General features: G+C 53.4%; 1 protein-coding gene across 3 annotated transcripts in view; it reads right to left on the reverse strand.

Annotated features, from left to right (window-relative positions):
* The window catches only part of PDLIM4 (PDZ and LIM domain 4), a 73,684-nt gene that overhangs the window by 27,262 nt on the left and 25,648 nt on the right, over nucleotides 1-20,774 (reverse strand). For all 3 annotated transcript variants that reach the window (XM_064161510.1, XM_064161511.1, XM_064161512.1), the window contains exon 3: nucleotides 9,546-9,630. In XM_064161510.1, coding sequence (XP_064017580.1) covers nucleotides 9,546-9,630 — 85 coding nt within the window. The remainder of the gene's footprint in view (nucleotides 1-9,545; nucleotides 9,631-20,774) is intronic.

Genomic DNA, 20,774 nt, shown 5'->3' on the forward strand with positions numbered 1-20,774 from the left:
CCCAGCACCCCCTGACTCACATTCAGCATCCCCCTCCCTGCACCCAGCACCCCTCAACTCACATTCAGCATCCCCCTCCCTGCACCCAGCACCCCTCAACTCACATTCAGCATCCCCCTCCTCTGCACCCAGCACCCCTCAACTCACATTCAGCATCCCCCTCCCTGCACCCAGCACCCCTCAACTCACATTCAGCATCCCCCTCCCTGCACCCAGCACCCCTCGACTCACATTCAGCATCCCCCTCCCTGCACCCAGCACCCCTCGACTCACATTCAGCATCCCCCTCCCTGCACCCAGCTCTCTCCACACGTTCTCATCCCAGCAGGCCACACATTACTACAAAGAGCAAAGCCTTCATCTGAACTGAGCACCAAGGCAAGACCACAGCATCATCACCATCTCTCAGGTTGGAAGGAACCCATGGGAGTTGTTTTCCCCCTCTGGATAAGAAGAGGAATGCTGTGACATATAGGTGTGCTTCCAGACAAACACCTACTGCCCCTGAGCACACCAGCTGGCAGCTCCCTTGCCTGTGTGAACAGAGTCATCCTCACTGAAACTGATGTTATCAGGCAGAACAACCCAGTGCACAGCTGTGCTCGCTCTTCACCCAACAGCATTTGCTGGGCTGTCCCAAACCACCCCACACTGTCACTCTTGCACCAGAGCTCCCATTGACCTGCATAGAACCACTGAATTGTTTTGGTTGGAAAAGGCCCCTCAGATTGAGTCCAACCCCACCATGGCCACTAAACCATGTCCTCAAGTGCCATGGCCACTGGTTTCTGGAACACAGAATCAATCAGGTTGGAAAAGACCTCTGGGATCATTGAGTGTAACCTATCACCTAACCCTTCTAATTAACTGACCCATGGCACTAAGTGCTTCATCCAGCCTCCTTCTAAACACCTCCAGGGATGGGGACTCCACCACCTCCCTGGGCAGCCCATTCCAATGCCAATCACTCTTTCCACAAAGAATTTCTTCCTAACATCCAGTCATTGGACACTGGAATGGGCTGCCCGGGGAGGTGGAGGAGTCGCCGTCCCTGGAGCTGTTCAAGGCAGGACTGGACGTGGCACTTGGTGCCATGGTCTGGCCTTGAGCTCTGTGGTAAAGGGTTGGACTTGATGATCTGTGAAGTGTCTCTTCCAACCTTGGTGATACTGTGATACTAAACCTGCCCTGGCACACCTTGAGGTTATGTCCCCTTGTTCTGTCACTGGGTTCCTGGCAGAAGAGCCCAATCCCACCTGGGTACAGCCTCCTTTCAGGGAGCTGCAGACAGCAATGAGCTCTCCCCAAGCCTCCTCTTCTGCAGGCTGCACACCCCCAGCTCCTTCAGCCACTCCTCCAGGGATGGGGACTCCACCTTCTCCCTGGGCAGCCTGTTCCAATCCCTGACCACTCTTGCAGCAAAGAAATTGTTCCCAACCTCTAATCCAACCCTCCCCTGGCACAATTTCAGGCCATTTCCTCTTCCAGTATCACCTGATGGTAGGGAGAAGAGATCAACTCCCACCTGTCTCCAACCTTCTTTCAGGATGGTCTCATTTCAGTGTCCTTTTCTCTAGGCTGACCAACTCTCAGCTCCTCCTCACCAACCCTCTTCTCCAGCTTTGCTGCCCTTCTCCTGTCCCACTCCAACACTTCAATGTCCATACTGGAGTGAGCAGCCCAAAACTGAACCCAGTTCCCAGGAGAGGCATTCTGTGATGAGAGCAAACTCCTGAAGCTGCCTGGCCAGAAGAAAACACCACATTGAAGTTTCCATTCTTGTCTTTTCCCCCCCTCCTTTTCCTTTGGGCTTTTTCATTCCTCTCCCATGTACCAGGATTACTGAAGCTCACTTAGAGCTGCTGATTTATGGGATCCAGAGGATTCCACACAGCAGTTACAGCCACGAGAGGCCAACTGGTGAATGGTACTGAGAAAATCCTTCTGTTGTCAAACGATTCTATGGGGAGGGGGAGACCACAGCTGGAATTTTCACACTGTATCACAACAACAACAACAACAAGAAGAAAAGAAACCCCCAAGTATGAACCAATTTGTGCTTAACCTCTTCTGGTGCTGTACCAACCTCTGACATCCGAGATGCTGCCCCAGGAGCTGCAGCCTGAAGGCTGAGCTCACTTATAGACAGCCGTCAGGATCTAGCATGTTTCTGCTCTGAAATCAAGCCCTCAGACACCATGGGGGAGTTCCCCTGCAATGGGAATGTGAGCCAGGGCATTAGCTCATCCTTTGTTTTCCCAAAAATGGGAGGCAGACATCTTCCCCTCCTCCTTCTGCCCCAACACCACCAGGGAGGCGATTCTCCCCCTCTGCTTTGCTCCCACGACCCCACCTGGGGTGCTGTGTCCAGTGCCCCCAGCACGAGGAGGACATGGAACTGTTGGAGCAGCTCCAGAGGAGGCCATGGTGATGATCAGAGGGCTGGAGAAACTCCCCTCTGGGCACAGGCTGAGGGAGTTGGGGCTGTTCAGCCTGGAGAAGAGAAGGCTCCAGGGAGACCTTAGGGCAGCCTTCCAGTGCCTGAAGGGAGCTGGAGAGGGACTTTCTACAAGGGCTTGTAGTGACAGGACAAGGAGCAATAGCTGTGAGCTGGAAGAGGGGAAATGGAGACTGGAAGTTAGGAAGAAATTCTTTCCAGTGGGGGTGGTGAGACACTGGAACAGGCTGCCCAGGGGGGTCATGGATGTCCCCTCCCTGGAGGTGTTCAAGGCCAGGCTGGATGGGGCACTGAGCAACCTGGGCTAGTGGGAGGTGCCTCTGCCAATGGCAGTGGGGTTAGAACTGGATAACCTTTAAGGTCCCTTCCAGCCCAACCCATTCTGTGACGCTGCAGAGCCCACACTGCCTGCAGGACACATGCAAAGGGAAGAAGCAGATCTTCAGCCAGGCTCCAGCAAGCAGAGCCACCTGTGCCCAGCCAGCACAATACTAGCCCTGCAGCCACACAGACCCCACCACCACGTTTAACAGAGCAGGTCTGGCCCCTTCTTCATTGCCCATCAGTCTGCCCTAAACATGGCTTTGGGCTTCTTGCCCTGCCTGGCTAAGCCTGTTTAAACAGCTCTGGTAGGTCCAAGTCTGCCCCAGTTACTCCTCTTCACCCCATCCTGGTTGGTATTTTCCTATAGCAAGCTGCACACCTTGCACCTGATTTTGGGCAGAGCAACAAACAGCAGGGACTAGAAGATCTCAGGAGGTTCCTTCCAACCCCTACAGACTCAGAACTTGGTGTCAAGCACAAACCAACACACTAGAGAGAAAGACCTGAGGCTGAGCCCCTGGCAGTGGAGAAGGACCAGATCTTCACTGCTCACAGCTCAACCCTTGGCTGGGCTTGGAATGCTGCTGCTCGCCAGGCACAAAGGGCAAGAGGAACCAGAAGCCACTCGCCCAGGCAGAAGGCACTGAGATGGCATTGCCATGGGGATGGGGAAGTGTGGGAAGTGCCTCTCCCTCTCCAGGCAGCCAGAGGAAACCCAGCCTCCCACCCCAGGCTGCCGACATCAGCCAAGTGTCCAGGTCTGGAGGACTCACATCCTATTCCAGCTCCGGCTCTGTGCTGCCAGCTGAATTCCTGCTGCAGCAGTTCTCACACCCAGACACTTGATCTACCACCAATTAGCACTGATGGGGCTCTGCCCCAGGGCCCAAAGCCCACGTTTCCAGCCCCCACCCAGGCCAGAAAGCTGCCAGTTCTGGCAGTATGAGAATGGGCCAGGAGACAAACATCCTCTGCTTTTATTAGCACCACATGCTGCTATTTTGACTAGAAGCTGCAGACAGTGGGACTTCCAGAGCCTGATGGATGGGTGATCCTGCTCTCTTGGGAAGGGATGGCCAGGGATGGTGCACAGAATGATGCCAAGCCTGGCCAGGCAGCTATGGTAAACCAAAATGAACTCAGCACATCAACACTGACACCAGGATTCCCACCAAGTAGCCATGACTTCACGTAATGGCTCTGGAGAGAGCACTGAGCAGCTCAGTGACATCTCTGTGGGTCCCACCACCACTCACAGGGACTAAGGATGCAGCCCTTTGTTATTGGGGTTCATTATTTAGGATGCAGGTTCCCCAGGAGGTGGTTCAAGCCCCATCCCTGGAGGTATTGAAAAGACAGAGAGATGTGGTGCTGAGGGACATGGGTTAGCAGCAGCCTTGGGAGAGTTAAGAGTTGGAATCTGTGATCTTAAAGGTCTCATCCAAGTTTCAGAGCATTGAATTTGAGTCCTGCTCTCTAGACCCTTGCTGTTAAGGACAGGCTGTAACCACCTGATAACCACAGTCTACCCTTTAAAAACATTCCTTGAAGGTGGCTCCTGAGCATCCTGCCCAGAGTCTTTCCTGCTCATTGTCTTCACTACAAGGAGGACACTGAAGTGCTGGAGCCAGTCCAGAGAAGGGTGACAAAGCTGGTGAAGGGTTCAGAGCACAAATCTTGTGTGGAGCAGCTGAGGGAACTGGAGTTGTTCAGCCCAGAGAAAAGGAGGCTGAAGGGAGAATCCATTGCTCCTTACAGCTCCCTGCAAGGAGGTTGGAGCCAGGTGGGGCACAGTCTCCTCTCAAGGAATGAGTGACAGGATGAGAGGAAATGGCCTCAAGTTGCACCAGGAGAGGTTCAGGTTGGAAGTTAGAAGAAACTTCTTCACTGGAAGGGTCTTCAAACACTGGAGCAGGCTCCCCAGGGAGGTGGTGCAAGCCCCATCCCTGGAGGTGTTGAAAAGGCAGAGAGATGTGGTGCTGAGGGTCAAGGTTTAGCAGCAGCCTTGGGAGAGGTAGAGAACTGCTGGATTCCAGGATCTTAAAGCTCCTCCCTAAGCAAAGCCATTATCTGATTCTATGCCTCTGAGCAAGCAGCTCCCTCCACGTCCAGCTGCTGCAGCATGAGGACACTGCTCCCTTGCAGTCAGCATCTCTCCCAGCCAGCCAGCAACAGAACAAGGGGGGACAGCCTCGAGTTGTGCCAGGGGAGGTCTAGGCTGGATGTTAGGAGGAAGTTGTTGGCAGAGAGAGTGATTGGCATTGGAATGGGCTGCCCAGGGAGGGGGTGGAGTGGCTGTGCCTGGAGGTGTTGAAGCCAAGCCTGGCTGGGGCACTTAGTGCCATGGTCTGGTTGCTTGGCCAGGGCTGGGTGCTAGGTTGGGCTGGCTGAGCTTGGAGCTCTCTTCCAACCTGCTTGATTCTATGACCTTTAGAGGCCCTTCCAGCCCAAACCTATCCATGATTCTATGGTTTGGGACTGGCAGGCAGAACACCAGCAGAATTCTTTGCCCTGTTTCAAAGCTGATGGTGTTCTTCCAGGTGTGAGGAGGTGCACCTAAAGGTTGCAGGTTTAGAGCCAAGCTCTTTCTGAGGAGTCTTTCTCCCCAACCCTACTCTAATAAGTGCCTTTGCTACAGGAGCTGAATGGAAACAGCATGGCTCAGCCCTGGGTCATATGGCATCACATGGAACTCCAGAGGAGGCCACCAAGATGCTCAGAGGGCTGCAGCAGCTCTGCTATGAGCACAGGCCAAGAGAGTTGGGGCTCCTCAGGCTGGAGAAGAGAAGGCTTCAAGAAGACTTTATAGTGGCCTTGCACTATCTGAAGGGGACTACAGGAGGGCTGGGCAGGGACTATTGACAAGGTCTTGCAATGGCAGGACAAGGAGGAATGGGTTTGAACTGGCAAAGGGGAGATTCAAAGTGGATGTTAGGAAAGGGCTCTTTGCAGTGAAGGTGGTGAGACACTGGCACAGGTTGCCCAGGAAGGTTGTGGCTGCTCCCTGCCTGGAGGTGTTCAAGGTCAGGTTGGATGAGGCCTTGAGCCACCTGTTCTAGTGGGAGCTGTCCCTGCCTGTGGTAGGGGGTTGGAACTGATCCTTGAGGTCTCTTCCAGCCTAAACCACTCTGTGATTCTATGATCATGCCAGAGAGGACCCCAGCCAGGACTGGGAAGGCTGCTCCTTAGGGTTGGGATGCCTGCTGCAAGGGTTTATGCTCTTGGGTGTTGACCATCGCCCTCAGCATCATTCAAGCCAGAGGACATCTGCAGTAAGGCAGGGGTTAGGACAGCTACTGGCACATGTCCTGAGCAGGAAGCATGATTTACACTCCAGGCACAGTTAGTCTGAAGATGGAGAGAAGTCCATCAGAACAGCATGGGTATAACCACAGCAAGAATGCACTCATGTGCATGTGGCACCTCCTTCACCTCCTCTCTGGGAAACAAAAGCAGCCACTAAGCAAGAAGATGTAGGAACACAGGCACTGAAAAACATCACAAGAGACATTTGCTGCCTGGACCTGCTCAGTTTTGTTCACAGGCTTCTCTGACTGCCTTGCCATGACCACATCTGCTTTGCTTACCAAGTAGAATCATAGAATCAGTCAGGACTGGAAGGTACCACAAGGAGCAGCCAGTCCCAACCCCCCTGCCATGCCCAGGGACACCCTACCCTAGAGCAGGCTGCACACAGCCTCAGCCAGCCTGGCCTCAAACACCTCCAGCCATGGGGCCTCAACCACCTCCCTGGGCAACCCATTCCAGCCTCTCACCACTCTCAGGCTCAACAACTTCCTCCTCACAGCCAGGCTCAATCTCCCCACCTCCAGCTTTGCTCCATTCCCCCCAGTCCTGACACTCCCTGAGAGCCTAAAAAGTCCCTCCCCAGCTTTTCTGTAGCCCTCTTCAGGTACTGGAAGGCCACAAGAAGGTCACCTGGGAGCCTCCTCTGCTCCAGCCTGCACAGCTCCAACTCAATCTGTGCTCATAGCAGAGCTGCTGCAGCCTCTCAGCATCCTCCTGGCCCTGCTTTGGACACTCTCCAGCACACCCACATCATTCTTGCAATGGGGGCTCCAGAAGTGGCTATAGTGCTCCAGGTGAACACAGTGCTCCAGGTGAACACAGTGCTCCAGGTGAACACAGTGCTCCAGGTGAACACAGTGCTCCAGGAGTAGTCCCCAGATTCAGCCACGTTCAGTGTGGGTCTGGCCTGAGGAAACTCCATCTCTCCTTCCTCATTACATTCCCTGCAGCTGTCTAATTTTTAAGAAGCTCCATATGTGACATACATTCATAGCCAGATTCAAATCCAATCTGCATTAAACCTCAGAAATGTTGTCTCTGGCAGCAGAACCGCTGCACATTTGGTCCTCATTTAATCTTTCAGAGGGGTTTGGGGCACATCAAAGTCTATTAAGAAAAAAAAATCTCTGTCAAAAAGAGATTGCTGTAATTGATTAATGAAGCAAACATGGCCAGAACTCAAAACCCAAGCTGACAGATCTCCCTGCTCCGTCAGTCAGGGCAGGAGAGATGAGCAGATCCATGCATGGTTGGGTGTGATGGTGCCATTCTGCAGTCAGTGCAGCTCCAAGACCCTCTGCCTTCTGCTCCTGGGCAGAAATGGAGCTTACATACAGTGAGGATGGTGAGAAACCACAACAGCTTGCCCAGGGGGGTTGTGGATGCTCCCTCCTTGGAAATGTCCAAAACCAGGTAGGACAGGGCTGTGAGCAACCTGGTCTAGTGGAAGGTGTCCCTGCCCATGGCAGGGGGTCTGGAACTAGATGATCTTCAAGGTCTCTTCCAACCCAAGCCATTCTGTGATGTGGTTGTGTAATACCTGCCAATCCTACGTGGCTGCAATGGCCCAACAGACTCAGCTGTGACTATACATGTCTGCTCTTTGTGGAGCTTGGAGAAGCTCACCTTCACCCCTATCATTTAAGGGAATCATGGAATGGTTTGGGTTGTAAGTGACCTTAAAAATCCTCTAGTTCCAACCTCTATTTGAAGCAGTCTCTGTTGCCAGTGCTCTCTCCTCACTCCTCCATGAAGGAAAATTAGGCCAACATCACTTCTCACAGCATCATCCTATCCTCTTCCACACTTTCCTGTCTTGGCATGGCTGTGAGGGACCTTAAGACCCTCACCAGGACACTTTAGGAGCCACTTCCAGGAAGGAGCAGCAGGACTAAGCCAGCAGCATCTGTAGGCATCCAGTTGACAAGCACTGGAGAAAAAGCTCTCGTGGAACAGCTCATTACACAAATCACCTCAGTGGAGAAAGAAACCACAGGAGCAGGAGCTGAACACTCAACATCAGCACACAGTGCTCCCAGCATTGCCATGGCCATCACAGGAGCTGTTTTTGAACTGATACACTTTTGTTTTCCATAGCTTGCAGGCAGCTCAGGTGTTTCTGTTCTGGGAGGGGGTGGCCAACCTGCAGCAGTGAGAAGTCTCAGGAGGCTTCAGTCCTGCCACCTGTCACCACACATGCCCTGAGAAAGCCTGCAGCATACACATCAATTCAGCACCCACCTGAGAAGCAGCAAGACAGCAGAGTCCCCTCCTGTCCCGTCCCCTCTCCTTGTGGTCTCCTCTTTATTCCCCAGGTACCTTTTCAGCAGGCATCACAAGTCAGCACATCCAAAGCCCAAGAGTCAGGTAGCTCAGAGGAGCAGGGGCAAGACACTGTTCCTTTTTGCTTTGAGAAACAAGCAAAACCGGGGAGGTGGTGGAGTCACCATCCCTGGGGGGCTGTTCAAGGCAGGATTGGATGTGGCACTTGGTGCCATGGTCTGGCCTTGAGCTCTGTGGTAAAGGGTTGGACTTGATGATCTGTGAGGTCTCTTCCAACCCTGATGATACTGTGAGAAGACAAGAGTCATGTTTGACCTTGCTAACAAGCCATTAGTTAAGAGATGGGTAAGCTAGATGGAGATCTGTTCAGCTCCATCCACCTCCTGATAGCAGGCTGCTGCTGGAGGTGGCACTGCCCTTGTCCCACCTCTTGGAGACAGGGAAGGGAAAGTAAGGGAAGGGCAGGGCAGGCAGAGTGCAGGCAGGGGAGTCTATGGAAGCAAGCTGAAGCCAAGCTGCAGAGCAGAGAGAAGGAAGAGACAGGAGTGAGACAGAAGAAAGAGAAGAGCCTGCTCCAAGAAGCCATCCAGCACCACCTGGAGTGAATCCCCACGGCAGCACCGTGAGGAGGGTGCGGTGCATTTTGGAAGCAGCCAAGCCAGAGGCACGCTGGCCAAGGCAGGTGCAAACAGACCCTGGGCATGCTGTGTTCCTGGAAGGGCAGGCACTGGGCAGCACCCCTCAAGGAGGCTCCCAACAGCTCCATCACAAGTAATGCTGACCACCATTCTGTGATTCTATGAGCACGGACACTGGCTTTGAGGGGGGTCCAGTGCTGGGGGCAGGAGGGGCTCTTAGTGCTGCCCAACCTGCCCCTGCCACCAAGCAGCTTCAGCAAAGCCTAACTTGGGTGGAGGACAATTACAGAGCTGGGTTTGAGCCACATCAGGTCAAGGATCTGGTTCACCACAGCAATCTGGGCTTTACCAGCTTGAGGAAAGCACAAGCAAGACCTGCGTGGAAAAGTCTAACACGAGGTTTAAAGCCACTCCACAGACTCTGAGAGGACTGCAGGCAGAGCAGAGGCCTTCCCAGATTCCAGACATGGATCTGTTCTCCCAAAAAAGCAAGTTGGAAAACCAGTCTGTGTACAAGGCTGCTGCTGCCCTACCTGTGGATCTGGCTCGATGTTGATCCGATACGCTTGAGCCTTGCCATCTTCCAGGACAGGAGGTGACCAGGTCTTCCCTTCAGCTCTGCAGGGGGGAAATTCAGCCAACTCAACTTCAATTGCCTTTAAATAAACCCCACAACAACCACCAAAAAAACCCACCCAACAACCCAGAAAGCCAACAACCCCCAAAAAACCCCAACAACGACCAAAAAAACCCACCCAACAACCCAGAAAACCAACAACCCCCAAAAAACCCCAACAACAACCAAAAAAACCCCACCCAACAACCCAGAAAGCCAACAACCCCCAAAAAACCCCAACAACAACAAAAAAAACCCACCCAACAACCCAGAAAACCAACAACCCCCCCAAAAAACCCAACAACAACCACAAGAACCCCAACAACAACCAAAGAAATCCCAGTAACAAAAAAACCACCCCAACAACCACCAAAACCAACTCCAACCACCACCAAAAAAACCCCAACTGCAACAACCATAAAGCTTCCAACAACCACCACAAAAACCCCACCCAACAACTGAAAAAAACAACCCCCAAAAACCCCAACACCCCTAAAACCCCCAACAACAACCCAAAAAACCCAACAACAACCACAAGAACCCCAACAAAAAAAACAACAACCCAACAACCACCAAAACCGACCCCAACAACCACCAAAACCAACCCCAACAACCACCAAAACCAGCCCCCCAACAACCACCAAAACCAGCCCCCCAACAACCACCAAAACCAGCCCCCCAACAACCACCAACAAAACCTCCCAACAACCACCAAAAAAACCCCACCAAAAAAACCCCAACCACAACAACCATAAACCCCCCAACAACCACCAAAAAACCCACCCAACAACCCCCAAAAACAACTACCCCCAAAAAACCCCAACAACCCCAAAAACCCAACAACCACAAGAACCCCAACAATCACCAAAAAACCCCAACCACCACCACAAAAAACCCAACAATCACAACCAAACCCCAACAACCACCACCAGAACTCAAAAATCACCACCAAAACCCAACAACCACCACCAAAAAACCCCCCAACTACTAAAAAAAAACCAACAACCACCACCAAAAAAAACCAACCACCAAAAAAACCCCAACAACCACCACCAGAACCCAAAAATCACCACCAAAACCCAAAACCCACCACCAAAAAAACCCCAACTACTAAAAAAAACCCCAACAACCACCACCAAAAAAACCCCAACCACCAAAAAAACCCCAACCACCAAAAAAACCCCAACCACCACCACCAAACCCCAACAACCACCACCACCAGAACCCAAAAATCACCACCAAAACCCAACAACCACCACCAAAAAAACCCCAACCACCACCAAACCCCAACAACCCCCCAAAAAAACCCAACAACCACCACCAAAAAAACCCCAACCACCACCACCAAACCCCAACAACCACCCAAAACCACCCCTAGACTTCCTAAACCAGGGCTTGAAAGGAAATGAATAGAATGAGAGAATCATTGAGGTTGGAAAAGTCCTTTGAGATCATCAAGTTCACCACCACGGCCACTAAACCATGTCCCAGAGTGCCATACCCAGGGATGGGGACTCCACCACCTCTCTGGGGAGCCTGTTCCAATCTCTGACTACTCTTGCAGCAAAGAAATTGTTTCTGGGGACCAACCCAAACCTCCCCTGGCACAACCTGGGGCAATTTCCTCTCGTTCTATTGCTTGTAACTCGGGAGTAGAGCCCAATCCCCACCTGACTCCAACCTCCTTCTAGGCAGTTGTGGCATATATGTTTGTCTAAGCCTCTCCTCAGGAATAAGAGGCAGAAGATGCCAGTTCCATGCTGTTAAAAACATGAAGCTTAAAACCCTTTTGACCTACAGGTTCCAACTTGGCACGAAGCTGGAGACACAAAGTCCCTTCAGTTGAAGAGAGCAGCAGGCAGGCTGGTGGTGGCTCTTGTGCTGCACACTCCTGGCTCTGCCCCTGGTTTTTGGCTCTGGACCCTGATGATGTGTGTATGTATATATATACACACACACACATAATGTATATACACTCCCTGGCAGCCCTCTGTGCTAGACCACAGCAGGAATGCTATAAATTCCTTTTGGGAAGCAGGTTTACGCAACCCTCCGTGAGTCATCTTAACCCTTTCAACCAGTGCCAGACAGAAAAAAGCCCTAAAAATACATTTTCCATTCACAAATGCATCCCCAGCCAAGCCAGAGCAGGATGCAGCCACTAGCCAAAGATTTTTCCATATGCTTGATCAGTTTTTTTTCCCCTGCAGAGGCATCTGGGGGCATGGTTGGGATGTGGTCTATGGTGTGGCTGATGCTTGGGTCAGGAGGGAGCTCCAGGGGCCTGAACAAAGTCCAGTAGGTTCATACACAGACTTTCCTGGATGCTAAAAGGTTGAATTGGAAGGGGGAAGCTCCATGAAGTACCAAATGAAGTTCTTCAAATGCAAACTGTTCTCTTCACCCTCATCACCTGCACATCGAATCGTAGACTGGTTTGGGTTGGAGGAAACCTTAAAGCTCATCTATGAAACCTTAAAGGTCATCTACTTCCAACCCCTCCTACCACGGGCAGGGACACCTTTCACTAGCCCAAGTTGCTCAAGGCCCTGTCCACATACACCACAATGAGAATCACAGGATGCCAGGGGCTGGAAGGGACCTCCAAAGCTCATCCAGTCCACCCCCCCCTGCCAGAGCAGGAGCACCCACAGCAGCTCACACAGGAACACATCCAGGCAGGTCTTGGATATCTCCAGAGAGGGAGACTCCACAACCCTCCTGGGCAGCCTCTTCCAGTGCTCTGTCACCCTGACAGGGTAAAAATTCCTCCTCCTGTTTCCATGGAGCTTCCTATGCCTCAGCTTCCACCACTGCCCCTTTTGCTGGCACTGGGCATCACCCAGCAGAGCCTGGCTCCAGCCTCCTGCCACTCACATCTTCATCAACATGAATGAGGTCACCTCTCAGGCTTCTCCTCTCCATACAGCACAGCCCCAGCTCCCCCAGGCTCTCCTGATAACAGAGATGTTCCATTCCCTTCATCATCTTTGTGGCTCTGCACTGGACTCTCTAAAGCAGTTCTGGGGACCCCAGTTCAAGAAGGACATAGAACTGGGCACAGTACTGCAGATGTGGCCTCAGCAGGGCAGAGCAGAGGGGGAGGAGAACTTCTCTCAACCTACTAACAGCCAAGACAGACATGGCTCCCTCACTGCCACCCAGCACCATCCTAGAGACTGTGGCCTCACCACATACAACATTCAGCTATGGTTTGAAGAGCTGCAGAGCCCAAGCATGGTTTCAACCCAGAAATTCTTGAGGTGATTCTCTACCTCAGATATTTTGCACCCTGACCAGGCAGTGTACAAACCTGCCTTGCCAAATTCAGGGTCTCACCCCAAAGCTAGCAAGAGGAAAGGCTTCCACAGGCTTTAATCCACTTGGGATCCACTGCCTAATGATCCAAAGTTCATCATGAGCCAGCAATGTGCCCTTGAGGCCAATGGTCACCTGAAGTGCACCAAGATGAAGGCTATTGGCACATCAAGGAAGGTTTTCCTTCCTTTATACTCTGCCCTAGGGAAGCCACAGCTGGAGTATTGTGCCCAGGTCTGGGTTTCCCAGCTGAAGTGGTACAGGGAAGTGCTGGAGAGACTCCAGCAGGGGCTGCAAAGATGCTGAGGTGCCTGGAGCATCCCTGTGAGAAGAAATGGCTGAAGGACCTGGGGCTGTTGAGCTTGCAGAAGAGCAGCCTGGGAGAGGATCTGATCAACACTCACCAAGAGATAAAGGGTGGGGGGCAAGAGGATGGGGCCAGACTCTTATCAGTGGTGCCCAGAGACAGGACAAGGGGCAACAAGCACCCCAAAAGGAGGAAAAACTTCTTTGTTGTGAGAGTGCTGGAGCCCTGGAGCAGGCTGCCCAGAGAGGTCGTGGAAATCCCAAACCCACCTGGACACTGTGACCCTGGGCAAGTTGCTGTGGGTGCCCTTGCTTCAGCAGGTAGGGATGGACTGGATGAGCTCCAGAGGTCCCTCCCAACCCCCTCCATGCTGGGACTCTGTGAGCCCTCCCTGGACCAGCAGCATTCCCAGCAATGCTGCCTGTTTTCAGCACGATGCAGAGCTGTGTATATTGCTTCCACATTGAGACTTTCATCCGGAGGCCCAGAACAATGGAGATGTCCTAATTACCCTGGCAGACCCACCAGGATCATTTCCCCTCTGTGGGCTGAGAAGGGGCAGTTCCAACATCTCCCTTTGCTCAGCTCTGGAGCCCACATGCCAAACAGCTTAAAGGGGCCCTGAAGATCTCCACTTGCCAGTAAAAAAGAGCTGAGACTCGGCAAGAGGCTCTGATTGCAGAAGATAAGAGCAGCAGCCAGAAATTCATTCTGCATGAAGCTACAGCACTTGATCACCACTACTGCCAGCACTTTCTAGGTGGAATTTCCCCTGTTCCTCACAGCCTGATGAACAAGGATCACACCATCTGCACCAGAAGGCAGCCACACTTGTGTTCCCCAGAAGTCATGATGAGTTTCTTCATGCTTTATGAAAGACATGGCCAGGCTCAAGCTGCATGCAGAAAGCCCCTTCCTATTTTCTGCTTTTCATCATTGAGTTCAGTGCTTCAGCATCAGCTCTTTGCAGCTGTGACCAGAAAGTCCCTGCTATAAGCAGGACAACCTCACCCAGCTTCCAGCAGCCTGAGCGAAGCCTCACCTCAGCCACAACTGCCACTTGAACTGCTCTGAAATTCAGCTATTGTGGCACAGCTTAGGTTATAGTTGGCACTTCTAAAGGCTGCCTGCAAAGCCAGAGGGACTGGGAGAAACAACGACCCCAAAGAGAAGTGGAAGTTGTGTGTCTGATGAGCGCTTGCAGTCACAGAATGAAGTTCCCTCTTCCACGGAACAGAAACACTGTGGACCAGGGAAGTGATTGAATCTTGGGTTCACTTCTGGGCCCCTCACTCCAGGAAGGATGCTGAAGGGCTGGAGCAGGTCCAAAGAAGGATAACAAATCTGGTGAAGGGTCTGGAGACCAGGGCTGAGGAGGTGCATCTGAGGGAACTGAGGTTCTTCAGCCTGGAGAAGAGGAGGCTGAGGGGAGACCTTCTGGCTCTCTACAACTGCCTGAAAGGAGGCTGGAGCCAGGTGGAGGTTGGTCTCTTCTAAGGAGCAAGTGACAGGATGAGAGGAAATGACCTCAGGTTGCACCAGGGGAGGTTGAGGTTGGATATGAGAAAAAAATTCTTTCCCAAAAGGGTTGTCAAGCCCTGGAATGGACTGCCCAGGGCAGTGGTAGAGTCACAGAATCAACCAGGTTGGAAGAGAGCTCCAAGCTCACCCAGCCCAACCTAGCACCCAGCCCTGCCCAACCAACCAGACCATGGCACTAAGTGCCCCAGCCAGGCTTGGCTTCAACACCTCCAGGCACAGCCACTCCACCACCTCCCTGGGCAGCCCATTCCAATGCCAATCACTCTCTCTGACAACAACTTCCTCCTAACATCCAGCCTAGACCTCCCCCACCACAACTTCAGACTGTGTCCCCTTGTTCTGTCACTGGGTGCCTGGCAGCAGAGTCCAACCCCACCTGGCTACAGCCTCCCTTCAGGTAGGTGTAGACAGCAATGAGCTCTGCCCTGAGCCTCCTCTTCTGCAGGCTGCACCCCCCCAGCTCCCTCAGCCTCTCCTCACAGGGCTGTGCTCCAGGCCCCTCCCCAGCTTTGTCACCCTCTTCTGGACACCTTCCAGCATCTATCCCTGGAGGGGTTTCAAAGCTGTGTAGATGTGCTAAGAGCCACGGTTTAGTGGTGACCTGGCAGTGCTGGGTCAGTGGTTGGACTGGGTGAACTGAGAGGTCTCTTCCAGCCTAAAGGACTGTGATTCTAGCAGCAGAGCCAAAGGCAACCCAAAGCCAGGAGGAGACACCAGGGGCAGCTCACACACTAACCCCAGCTTCAGGAGCACACCCATGCCCGTGTCCCCAGTACGACCAGCAGTAAAGGAGATCCTCTGCAGCCCCACAGGACAGGGGAGCAGAGCAAGCAGAGACCTCAGGGTCAGCATAACCACCCCAAAGGCCCCTGGCAGGAGGGTTCGTGCTACTCCCAGCCAGATCTCTGTGTTTAGGCAACAGCAAAGGACTACCCCACACTTGTCTAAGGTAATGGCTAACAGATCAGACTCAAATGTTCCACATCCTTCCATTTACAGCTCAAGGATGGAAAAGTGTTTTCAGATGTGTTGCAGGGGATTAAATCAGCTATGTGGAAGTCATTACCTACCACTACCAAGTTTTGGTCTATTGAAAGGGCTGCTAGGACCATCCTCAGGAATAAAACCCCAACTTGACCTGGGTTAGTGGTGGACATTCAGCCTGGAGCTTTGTGAGAAGCAGACCCCTTAATGAGCCATAGCTAAGAACACTTCAAGCTGCAGACACCTTTTATCCCACCATTTGCTTTGTAAAGGGCTCAGCCTCACCCTCAGGAGATGACTTGCACATGCTCACATACTTCACCAGACTGCTTTTTCACCTGATAAAGATCTGCACCTCGCTCTCTCGGCATGGGTAGAGCTGCTTTCAAGTTGCAAGAATTCCTCAGCCTCACTGAAGTTCTGATTTCTCCATCCTCTCCCAAACTGACATTCAGCTCTTGGGAAGGAGCCAGAGCAGACCCAGGACGTCACTGTCTGTTACTATGCAGCCACGTAGGTGTGAGCAGGAGACCTGCAGAACTGCCACCTCACTGAATTTCACCCCTAAACTGCACAATCATTACTGCAGGGGACACACACACACACTGCAGGCTCCTGCCTGTCTCCAGTAGGCTATTCACCATCCACAGTGGCAGGTCACCACTGGATTTGAGCACTGATGCAGCCTTCTAGGAGCCAAACTCAGCCCAGAAGCTGATGGAGGGGATAGGTTGGGCTGGATGACCTTGGAGGTCTCTTCCAACCTGGTTGATTCTCTGATCTGGCTCTCCAGGACCGTGAACCACACCAAGGTGCTGGCCCCATCCACACAGCCTGACCATGCAAGGCTTTGCACAGCCAAAGAGGCTGAGCTCTGCTGAGCACCCCGATGGACCCAGCCCCTCCAGGGTACGTGAAGAAGCTGTGGGATTTCTCCTCCCTTCATCCCTCTCAGCTGAAAGCAGCTCTGTGTATCCAGGCTCTGGAAAGCTGCCGGTTTCCCTCTCCAGGAGCCCTCGAGGAGCTCCAGAGGGGAAGCTGTGATTCACTTCTTCAGTTGTTCAAGTTTCCAGTAAAAAGCCCATCAGACATTGTCACCTTTCCCATCCTCCAGCAGCATGCAGCAAACGGACCCCAACGGAACCTGCACCAGCTGAGCAGGACACGGAGGAGGAGGAACATCAGCTAGGTGAGGCTCCAGGGACTCCTGGGACTGCACACCCAGCAGACTCCTCACTGGCCTTTTTCCCACAGGAGCTTCATCTTTGTACAGAGAGCAGGAACAAAGGAGGAAATCTTCATGTTCAACTTGTGGGACTCAAAAGGACAGGGCCAGACTCTTCTCGGTGCTACCCAGTGACAGGACAAGGGGCAACAGGCACCAACTGGAAGCCAGGAGGTCCCATCTGGAGAGGAGAAAAAACTTCTTTGCTGTGCCATTGCTGGAGGCCTGGAGCAGGCTGCCCACAGAGGCTGTGGAGTCCCCTGCTCTGGAGAGATTCCAGCCGCCCCTGGCCATTGTGATCCTGGGCAAGCTGCTGTGGGTGCCCTGCCTTAGCAGGGGGTTGGACTGGCTGATCTCCAGAGGTCCCTTCCAACCCCACCATGCTGGGAGTCTGAACATTACTTTTCTCTCCTTGGGAACATCTGGACCAGTTGTGAAGCCCACAGGAGACAAGGGCTAGAGGTGCACTGCTGGGGGGTGGCTCTGAAGATGTGGGGTGCTGGTGGCTTGCAGTGAGCAGAGGGCAGCTCTGCATCTGCTCTTTCACATCCCTTTGGAGAGACTGAGGCAGGACCTGGGGGTCATCAGCAACAAAACAAAGAGCGTGGTGAGAAGCTGGCAGAATCTGGACGTTCTGTCTGCAGACAGTGGCCCCCTCAGATGGAAAATCTGTTTTGTTTTCCAGCAGTAACAAAGGATCCAGCAAGGAGAGGCTTGATAAATCACCTCTGGCTTCTCTGCAGTGCTGCATGTGAGCAAGGCTTGCACATCAACATCAGTGGTGTCTCTGGCAATCAACCATTTCTTATCATGAAAGTCTCAGTGTCCAGGCAAGAGTACATAAGCAGCTCAAGGATCCAGAGATAAGCAGCTCCACGGTGCAGCTTGTCCTGCTCAGGCTGGATGTGAGGAGGAAGTTCTTCAACATGAGAGTGGTGAGAGCCTGGAGGTCTCAGGGTTGCACAGGGAGGTGGTTGAGGCTCCATCCCTGGAGGTGTTTAAGGTCAGGCTGGATGGGGCTCTGGCCAGGCTGATCTAGGGCAGGGTGTCCCTGCCCAGGGCAGGGGCGTTGGAACTGGCTGATCCTTGCGGTCCCTTCCAATCCTGCCTGATTCTACGCTTACAGCCAAGGGAGGAGCTTCTCTCCTCAAGCCTTCCCAGCTCCTCTGTATGTTGCCACCTCTCCGGGCTCTGCTGCAGCTCCGGTTCTCAGGGAAGACCCATTGCTTCAGATCAGGTCATGCCTCAGAGAAAAGCAGCCACAGGACTGGGCTGGAGCTGTGCTTTGCTGAAACCACACCCGAGAGCAGGGAGCAGAGCAGCCAAAGGACCCGAGGCAGCGGGCAGGAAAGCTTGCGGCATCGCTGCTGCTGCTGCTGCTGCTCTGCCGACGCACAGCGCCGGGGAGCCCTGGCAGCGCTGCCCGGACCTGCCCGGCTGCGCCGGAGGGACAAGGCGAGCCCAGAGCCTTCCTCGGGAGCTTTTGTCGTCTGCCAGCTGGAAGCATGAAGGCTTCTGCTGCATCCTCCCTGGAGGAGCTATCCCCAAGCCCACGTCGGGAAAGCTGCCGGGACGGGGATGTGACAGCTTTCCAAACGCGGCAGGGCTGCGGCTCTGCTGTCCCTGCAGCCCAGGAGAGCGGATCCTGCCCCTGGCCCTACTGAGACTCCTCCTGCAGTGTTGGGGACAGCGCTGGAGTCCCCAGCACAGACAGGGAGCTGTTGGAGCGGGGCCAGAGGAGGCCACAGCAATGACGAGAGGCGCTGGAAGCCTTCTGCTGCCCTTTGCGCTGAGGACCTTTCCCCCTGCCTCAAAAGCTTCACTTCCATGGGGGTCCAGGTGTCACTGATCCTCACTTCCAGAGCTTGGCACAGCTCCCACCGAGCAGAGCCACACCAGATGTGCTTTCCAACAGCTGCCACTGTCCTCCACACTCTTCATTATGGAGCTTGGAAATGATATAGAATCACAGAACGGTTTGAGTTGGAAGGGACCTTAAAGGTCATCTAGAGCCACCTCCCCTGCCACGGGTAGGGGCACCAGGTTGCTCAAGCCCTGTCCAATGTGGCCTCGAACACCTCCAAGGAGGGGGAATCCACAGCCTCCCTGGGCCACCTGTTCACGTCTGACCAGGACCTCTCCACTTTGCTCCTTCCAGACTGCACAGAAGCACAGATTCTGCTGGGTAGGAGAAAAACCCTCAGGCTCAGGGTGACATTGCCAATAACAGCCCGGGCTAGGGACAGCCATGCTGAGCTATTTGCAACCCACCCACACGGGCACACCTCTCTCTGCCCTGCTCCAGAGACCCACTGACTCCACTGGTCCCCTATCCAGCACAGGGAAGGGAAAGCTTCACACTCCAGCTGTTTATTCTGTCCACTCCTCTGGGCTCTTGTCTTCCCACTGCTGTATCCAAAAGTCTCCATGCACTGCATTTGATAGGGCAACCAGCTCCTCCCATCCAGTTCAGTGGGCTCTCTGCACCCCCAGCTCCTCCTCCCATCCAGTTCAGTGGGCTCTCTGCACCCCCAGCTCCTCCTCCCATCCAATTCAGTGGGCTCTCTGCACCCCCAGCATCTCCCATCCAATTCAGTGGGCTCTCTGCACCCCCAGCTTTTCCCATCCAATTCAGTGGGCCCTCTGCACCCCCAGCTTCTCCCATCCAGTTCAGTGGGCTCTCTGCACCTCCCATCACCTCCAATATCTAGATCATAGAATCATTACAATAGATGAACTCCTTTCAGATCAACAAGCCCAAGTGTCAGCCCAACACCACCACGTCCATGCTGACAGCACCACTTCTACATGGCTTTGAAACCCCTCCAGAGATGAGGACTCCACCACCTCTCTGGGCAGCCTGGGCCAATGCCTGACCACCCTTAGAGCAGAGAAATTGTTCCACGTGTCCAAGCTAAGCCTTCTGGTGCAACTTGAGGCCATTTCCTCTTCTCCTATTGCTTGTTACTTTAGAGAAGAGACCAACCCCACCTGGCTCCAGCCTCCTTCCAGTAGGGCATCAGAAGGTCTCCCCTCAGCCTCCTTTTCTCCAGCTCAGCTGCTCCCCACAGGACTCCAGCAGCCATGCAGGTCTCAGGACATCCCATCAGACCACCCAAAACCTCTCCCTCCATGTCCTCCCCTGCATGTTTTCCCCTCATTTTGATTTTCCCACTGAACTTCCTCATCAAAGAGCTTTTACTGACCACAGCTTGAACACAAACCCAGTTTTGTTCCCTGCCTTGGCAACACAGAATGTCAAGGGTCTGTAGGAAAAGGGAACAGGATGGAAGAAGTCCAGAGGGCACCAGAGGGCTGGAAGCCCTTTGCTGCCCACCTCCCTGTGCACCCTTGGCATGTGTACCCAGATGGAGAAGCCTCCTCCAATATAACTGACATCCAGTTTCATCATCTTCACCACAGACACACAACAAATGAGCTCCTTCTTTCAGACACAGAATCACAACACTGTTCTGAAGTGACCTTTAAGATCACCCAGCCCAGCCACTAACCCAGCACTGCCAGGTCACCACACAACCATGCCCCTCAGCACCACATCTACGCAGCTTTGAAACCCCTCCAGGCATGGGGACTCCATCACTGCCCTGAGCAGCCTGTGCCAGGGCTTGACAACTCTTATGGGGAAGAAAATTATTCCTCATGTCCAACCTAAACCTCCTCTGGCACAACTTGAGGCTGTCTCCTCTTGTCCTGTTTCCTGGGTGAAGAGACCAAGCCCCACCTCACTCCAGCCTCCTTTCAGGGAGTTG

The sequence above is a fragment of the Pogoniulus pusillus genome, chromosome 22, assembly GCF_015220805.1.
Source record: "Pogoniulus pusillus isolate bPogPus1 chromosome 22, bPogPus1.pri, whole genome shotgun sequence".
NCBI classification, from domain to species: Eukaryota; Metazoa; Chordata; class Aves; order Piciformes; family Lybiidae; genus Pogoniulus; species Pogoniulus pusillus.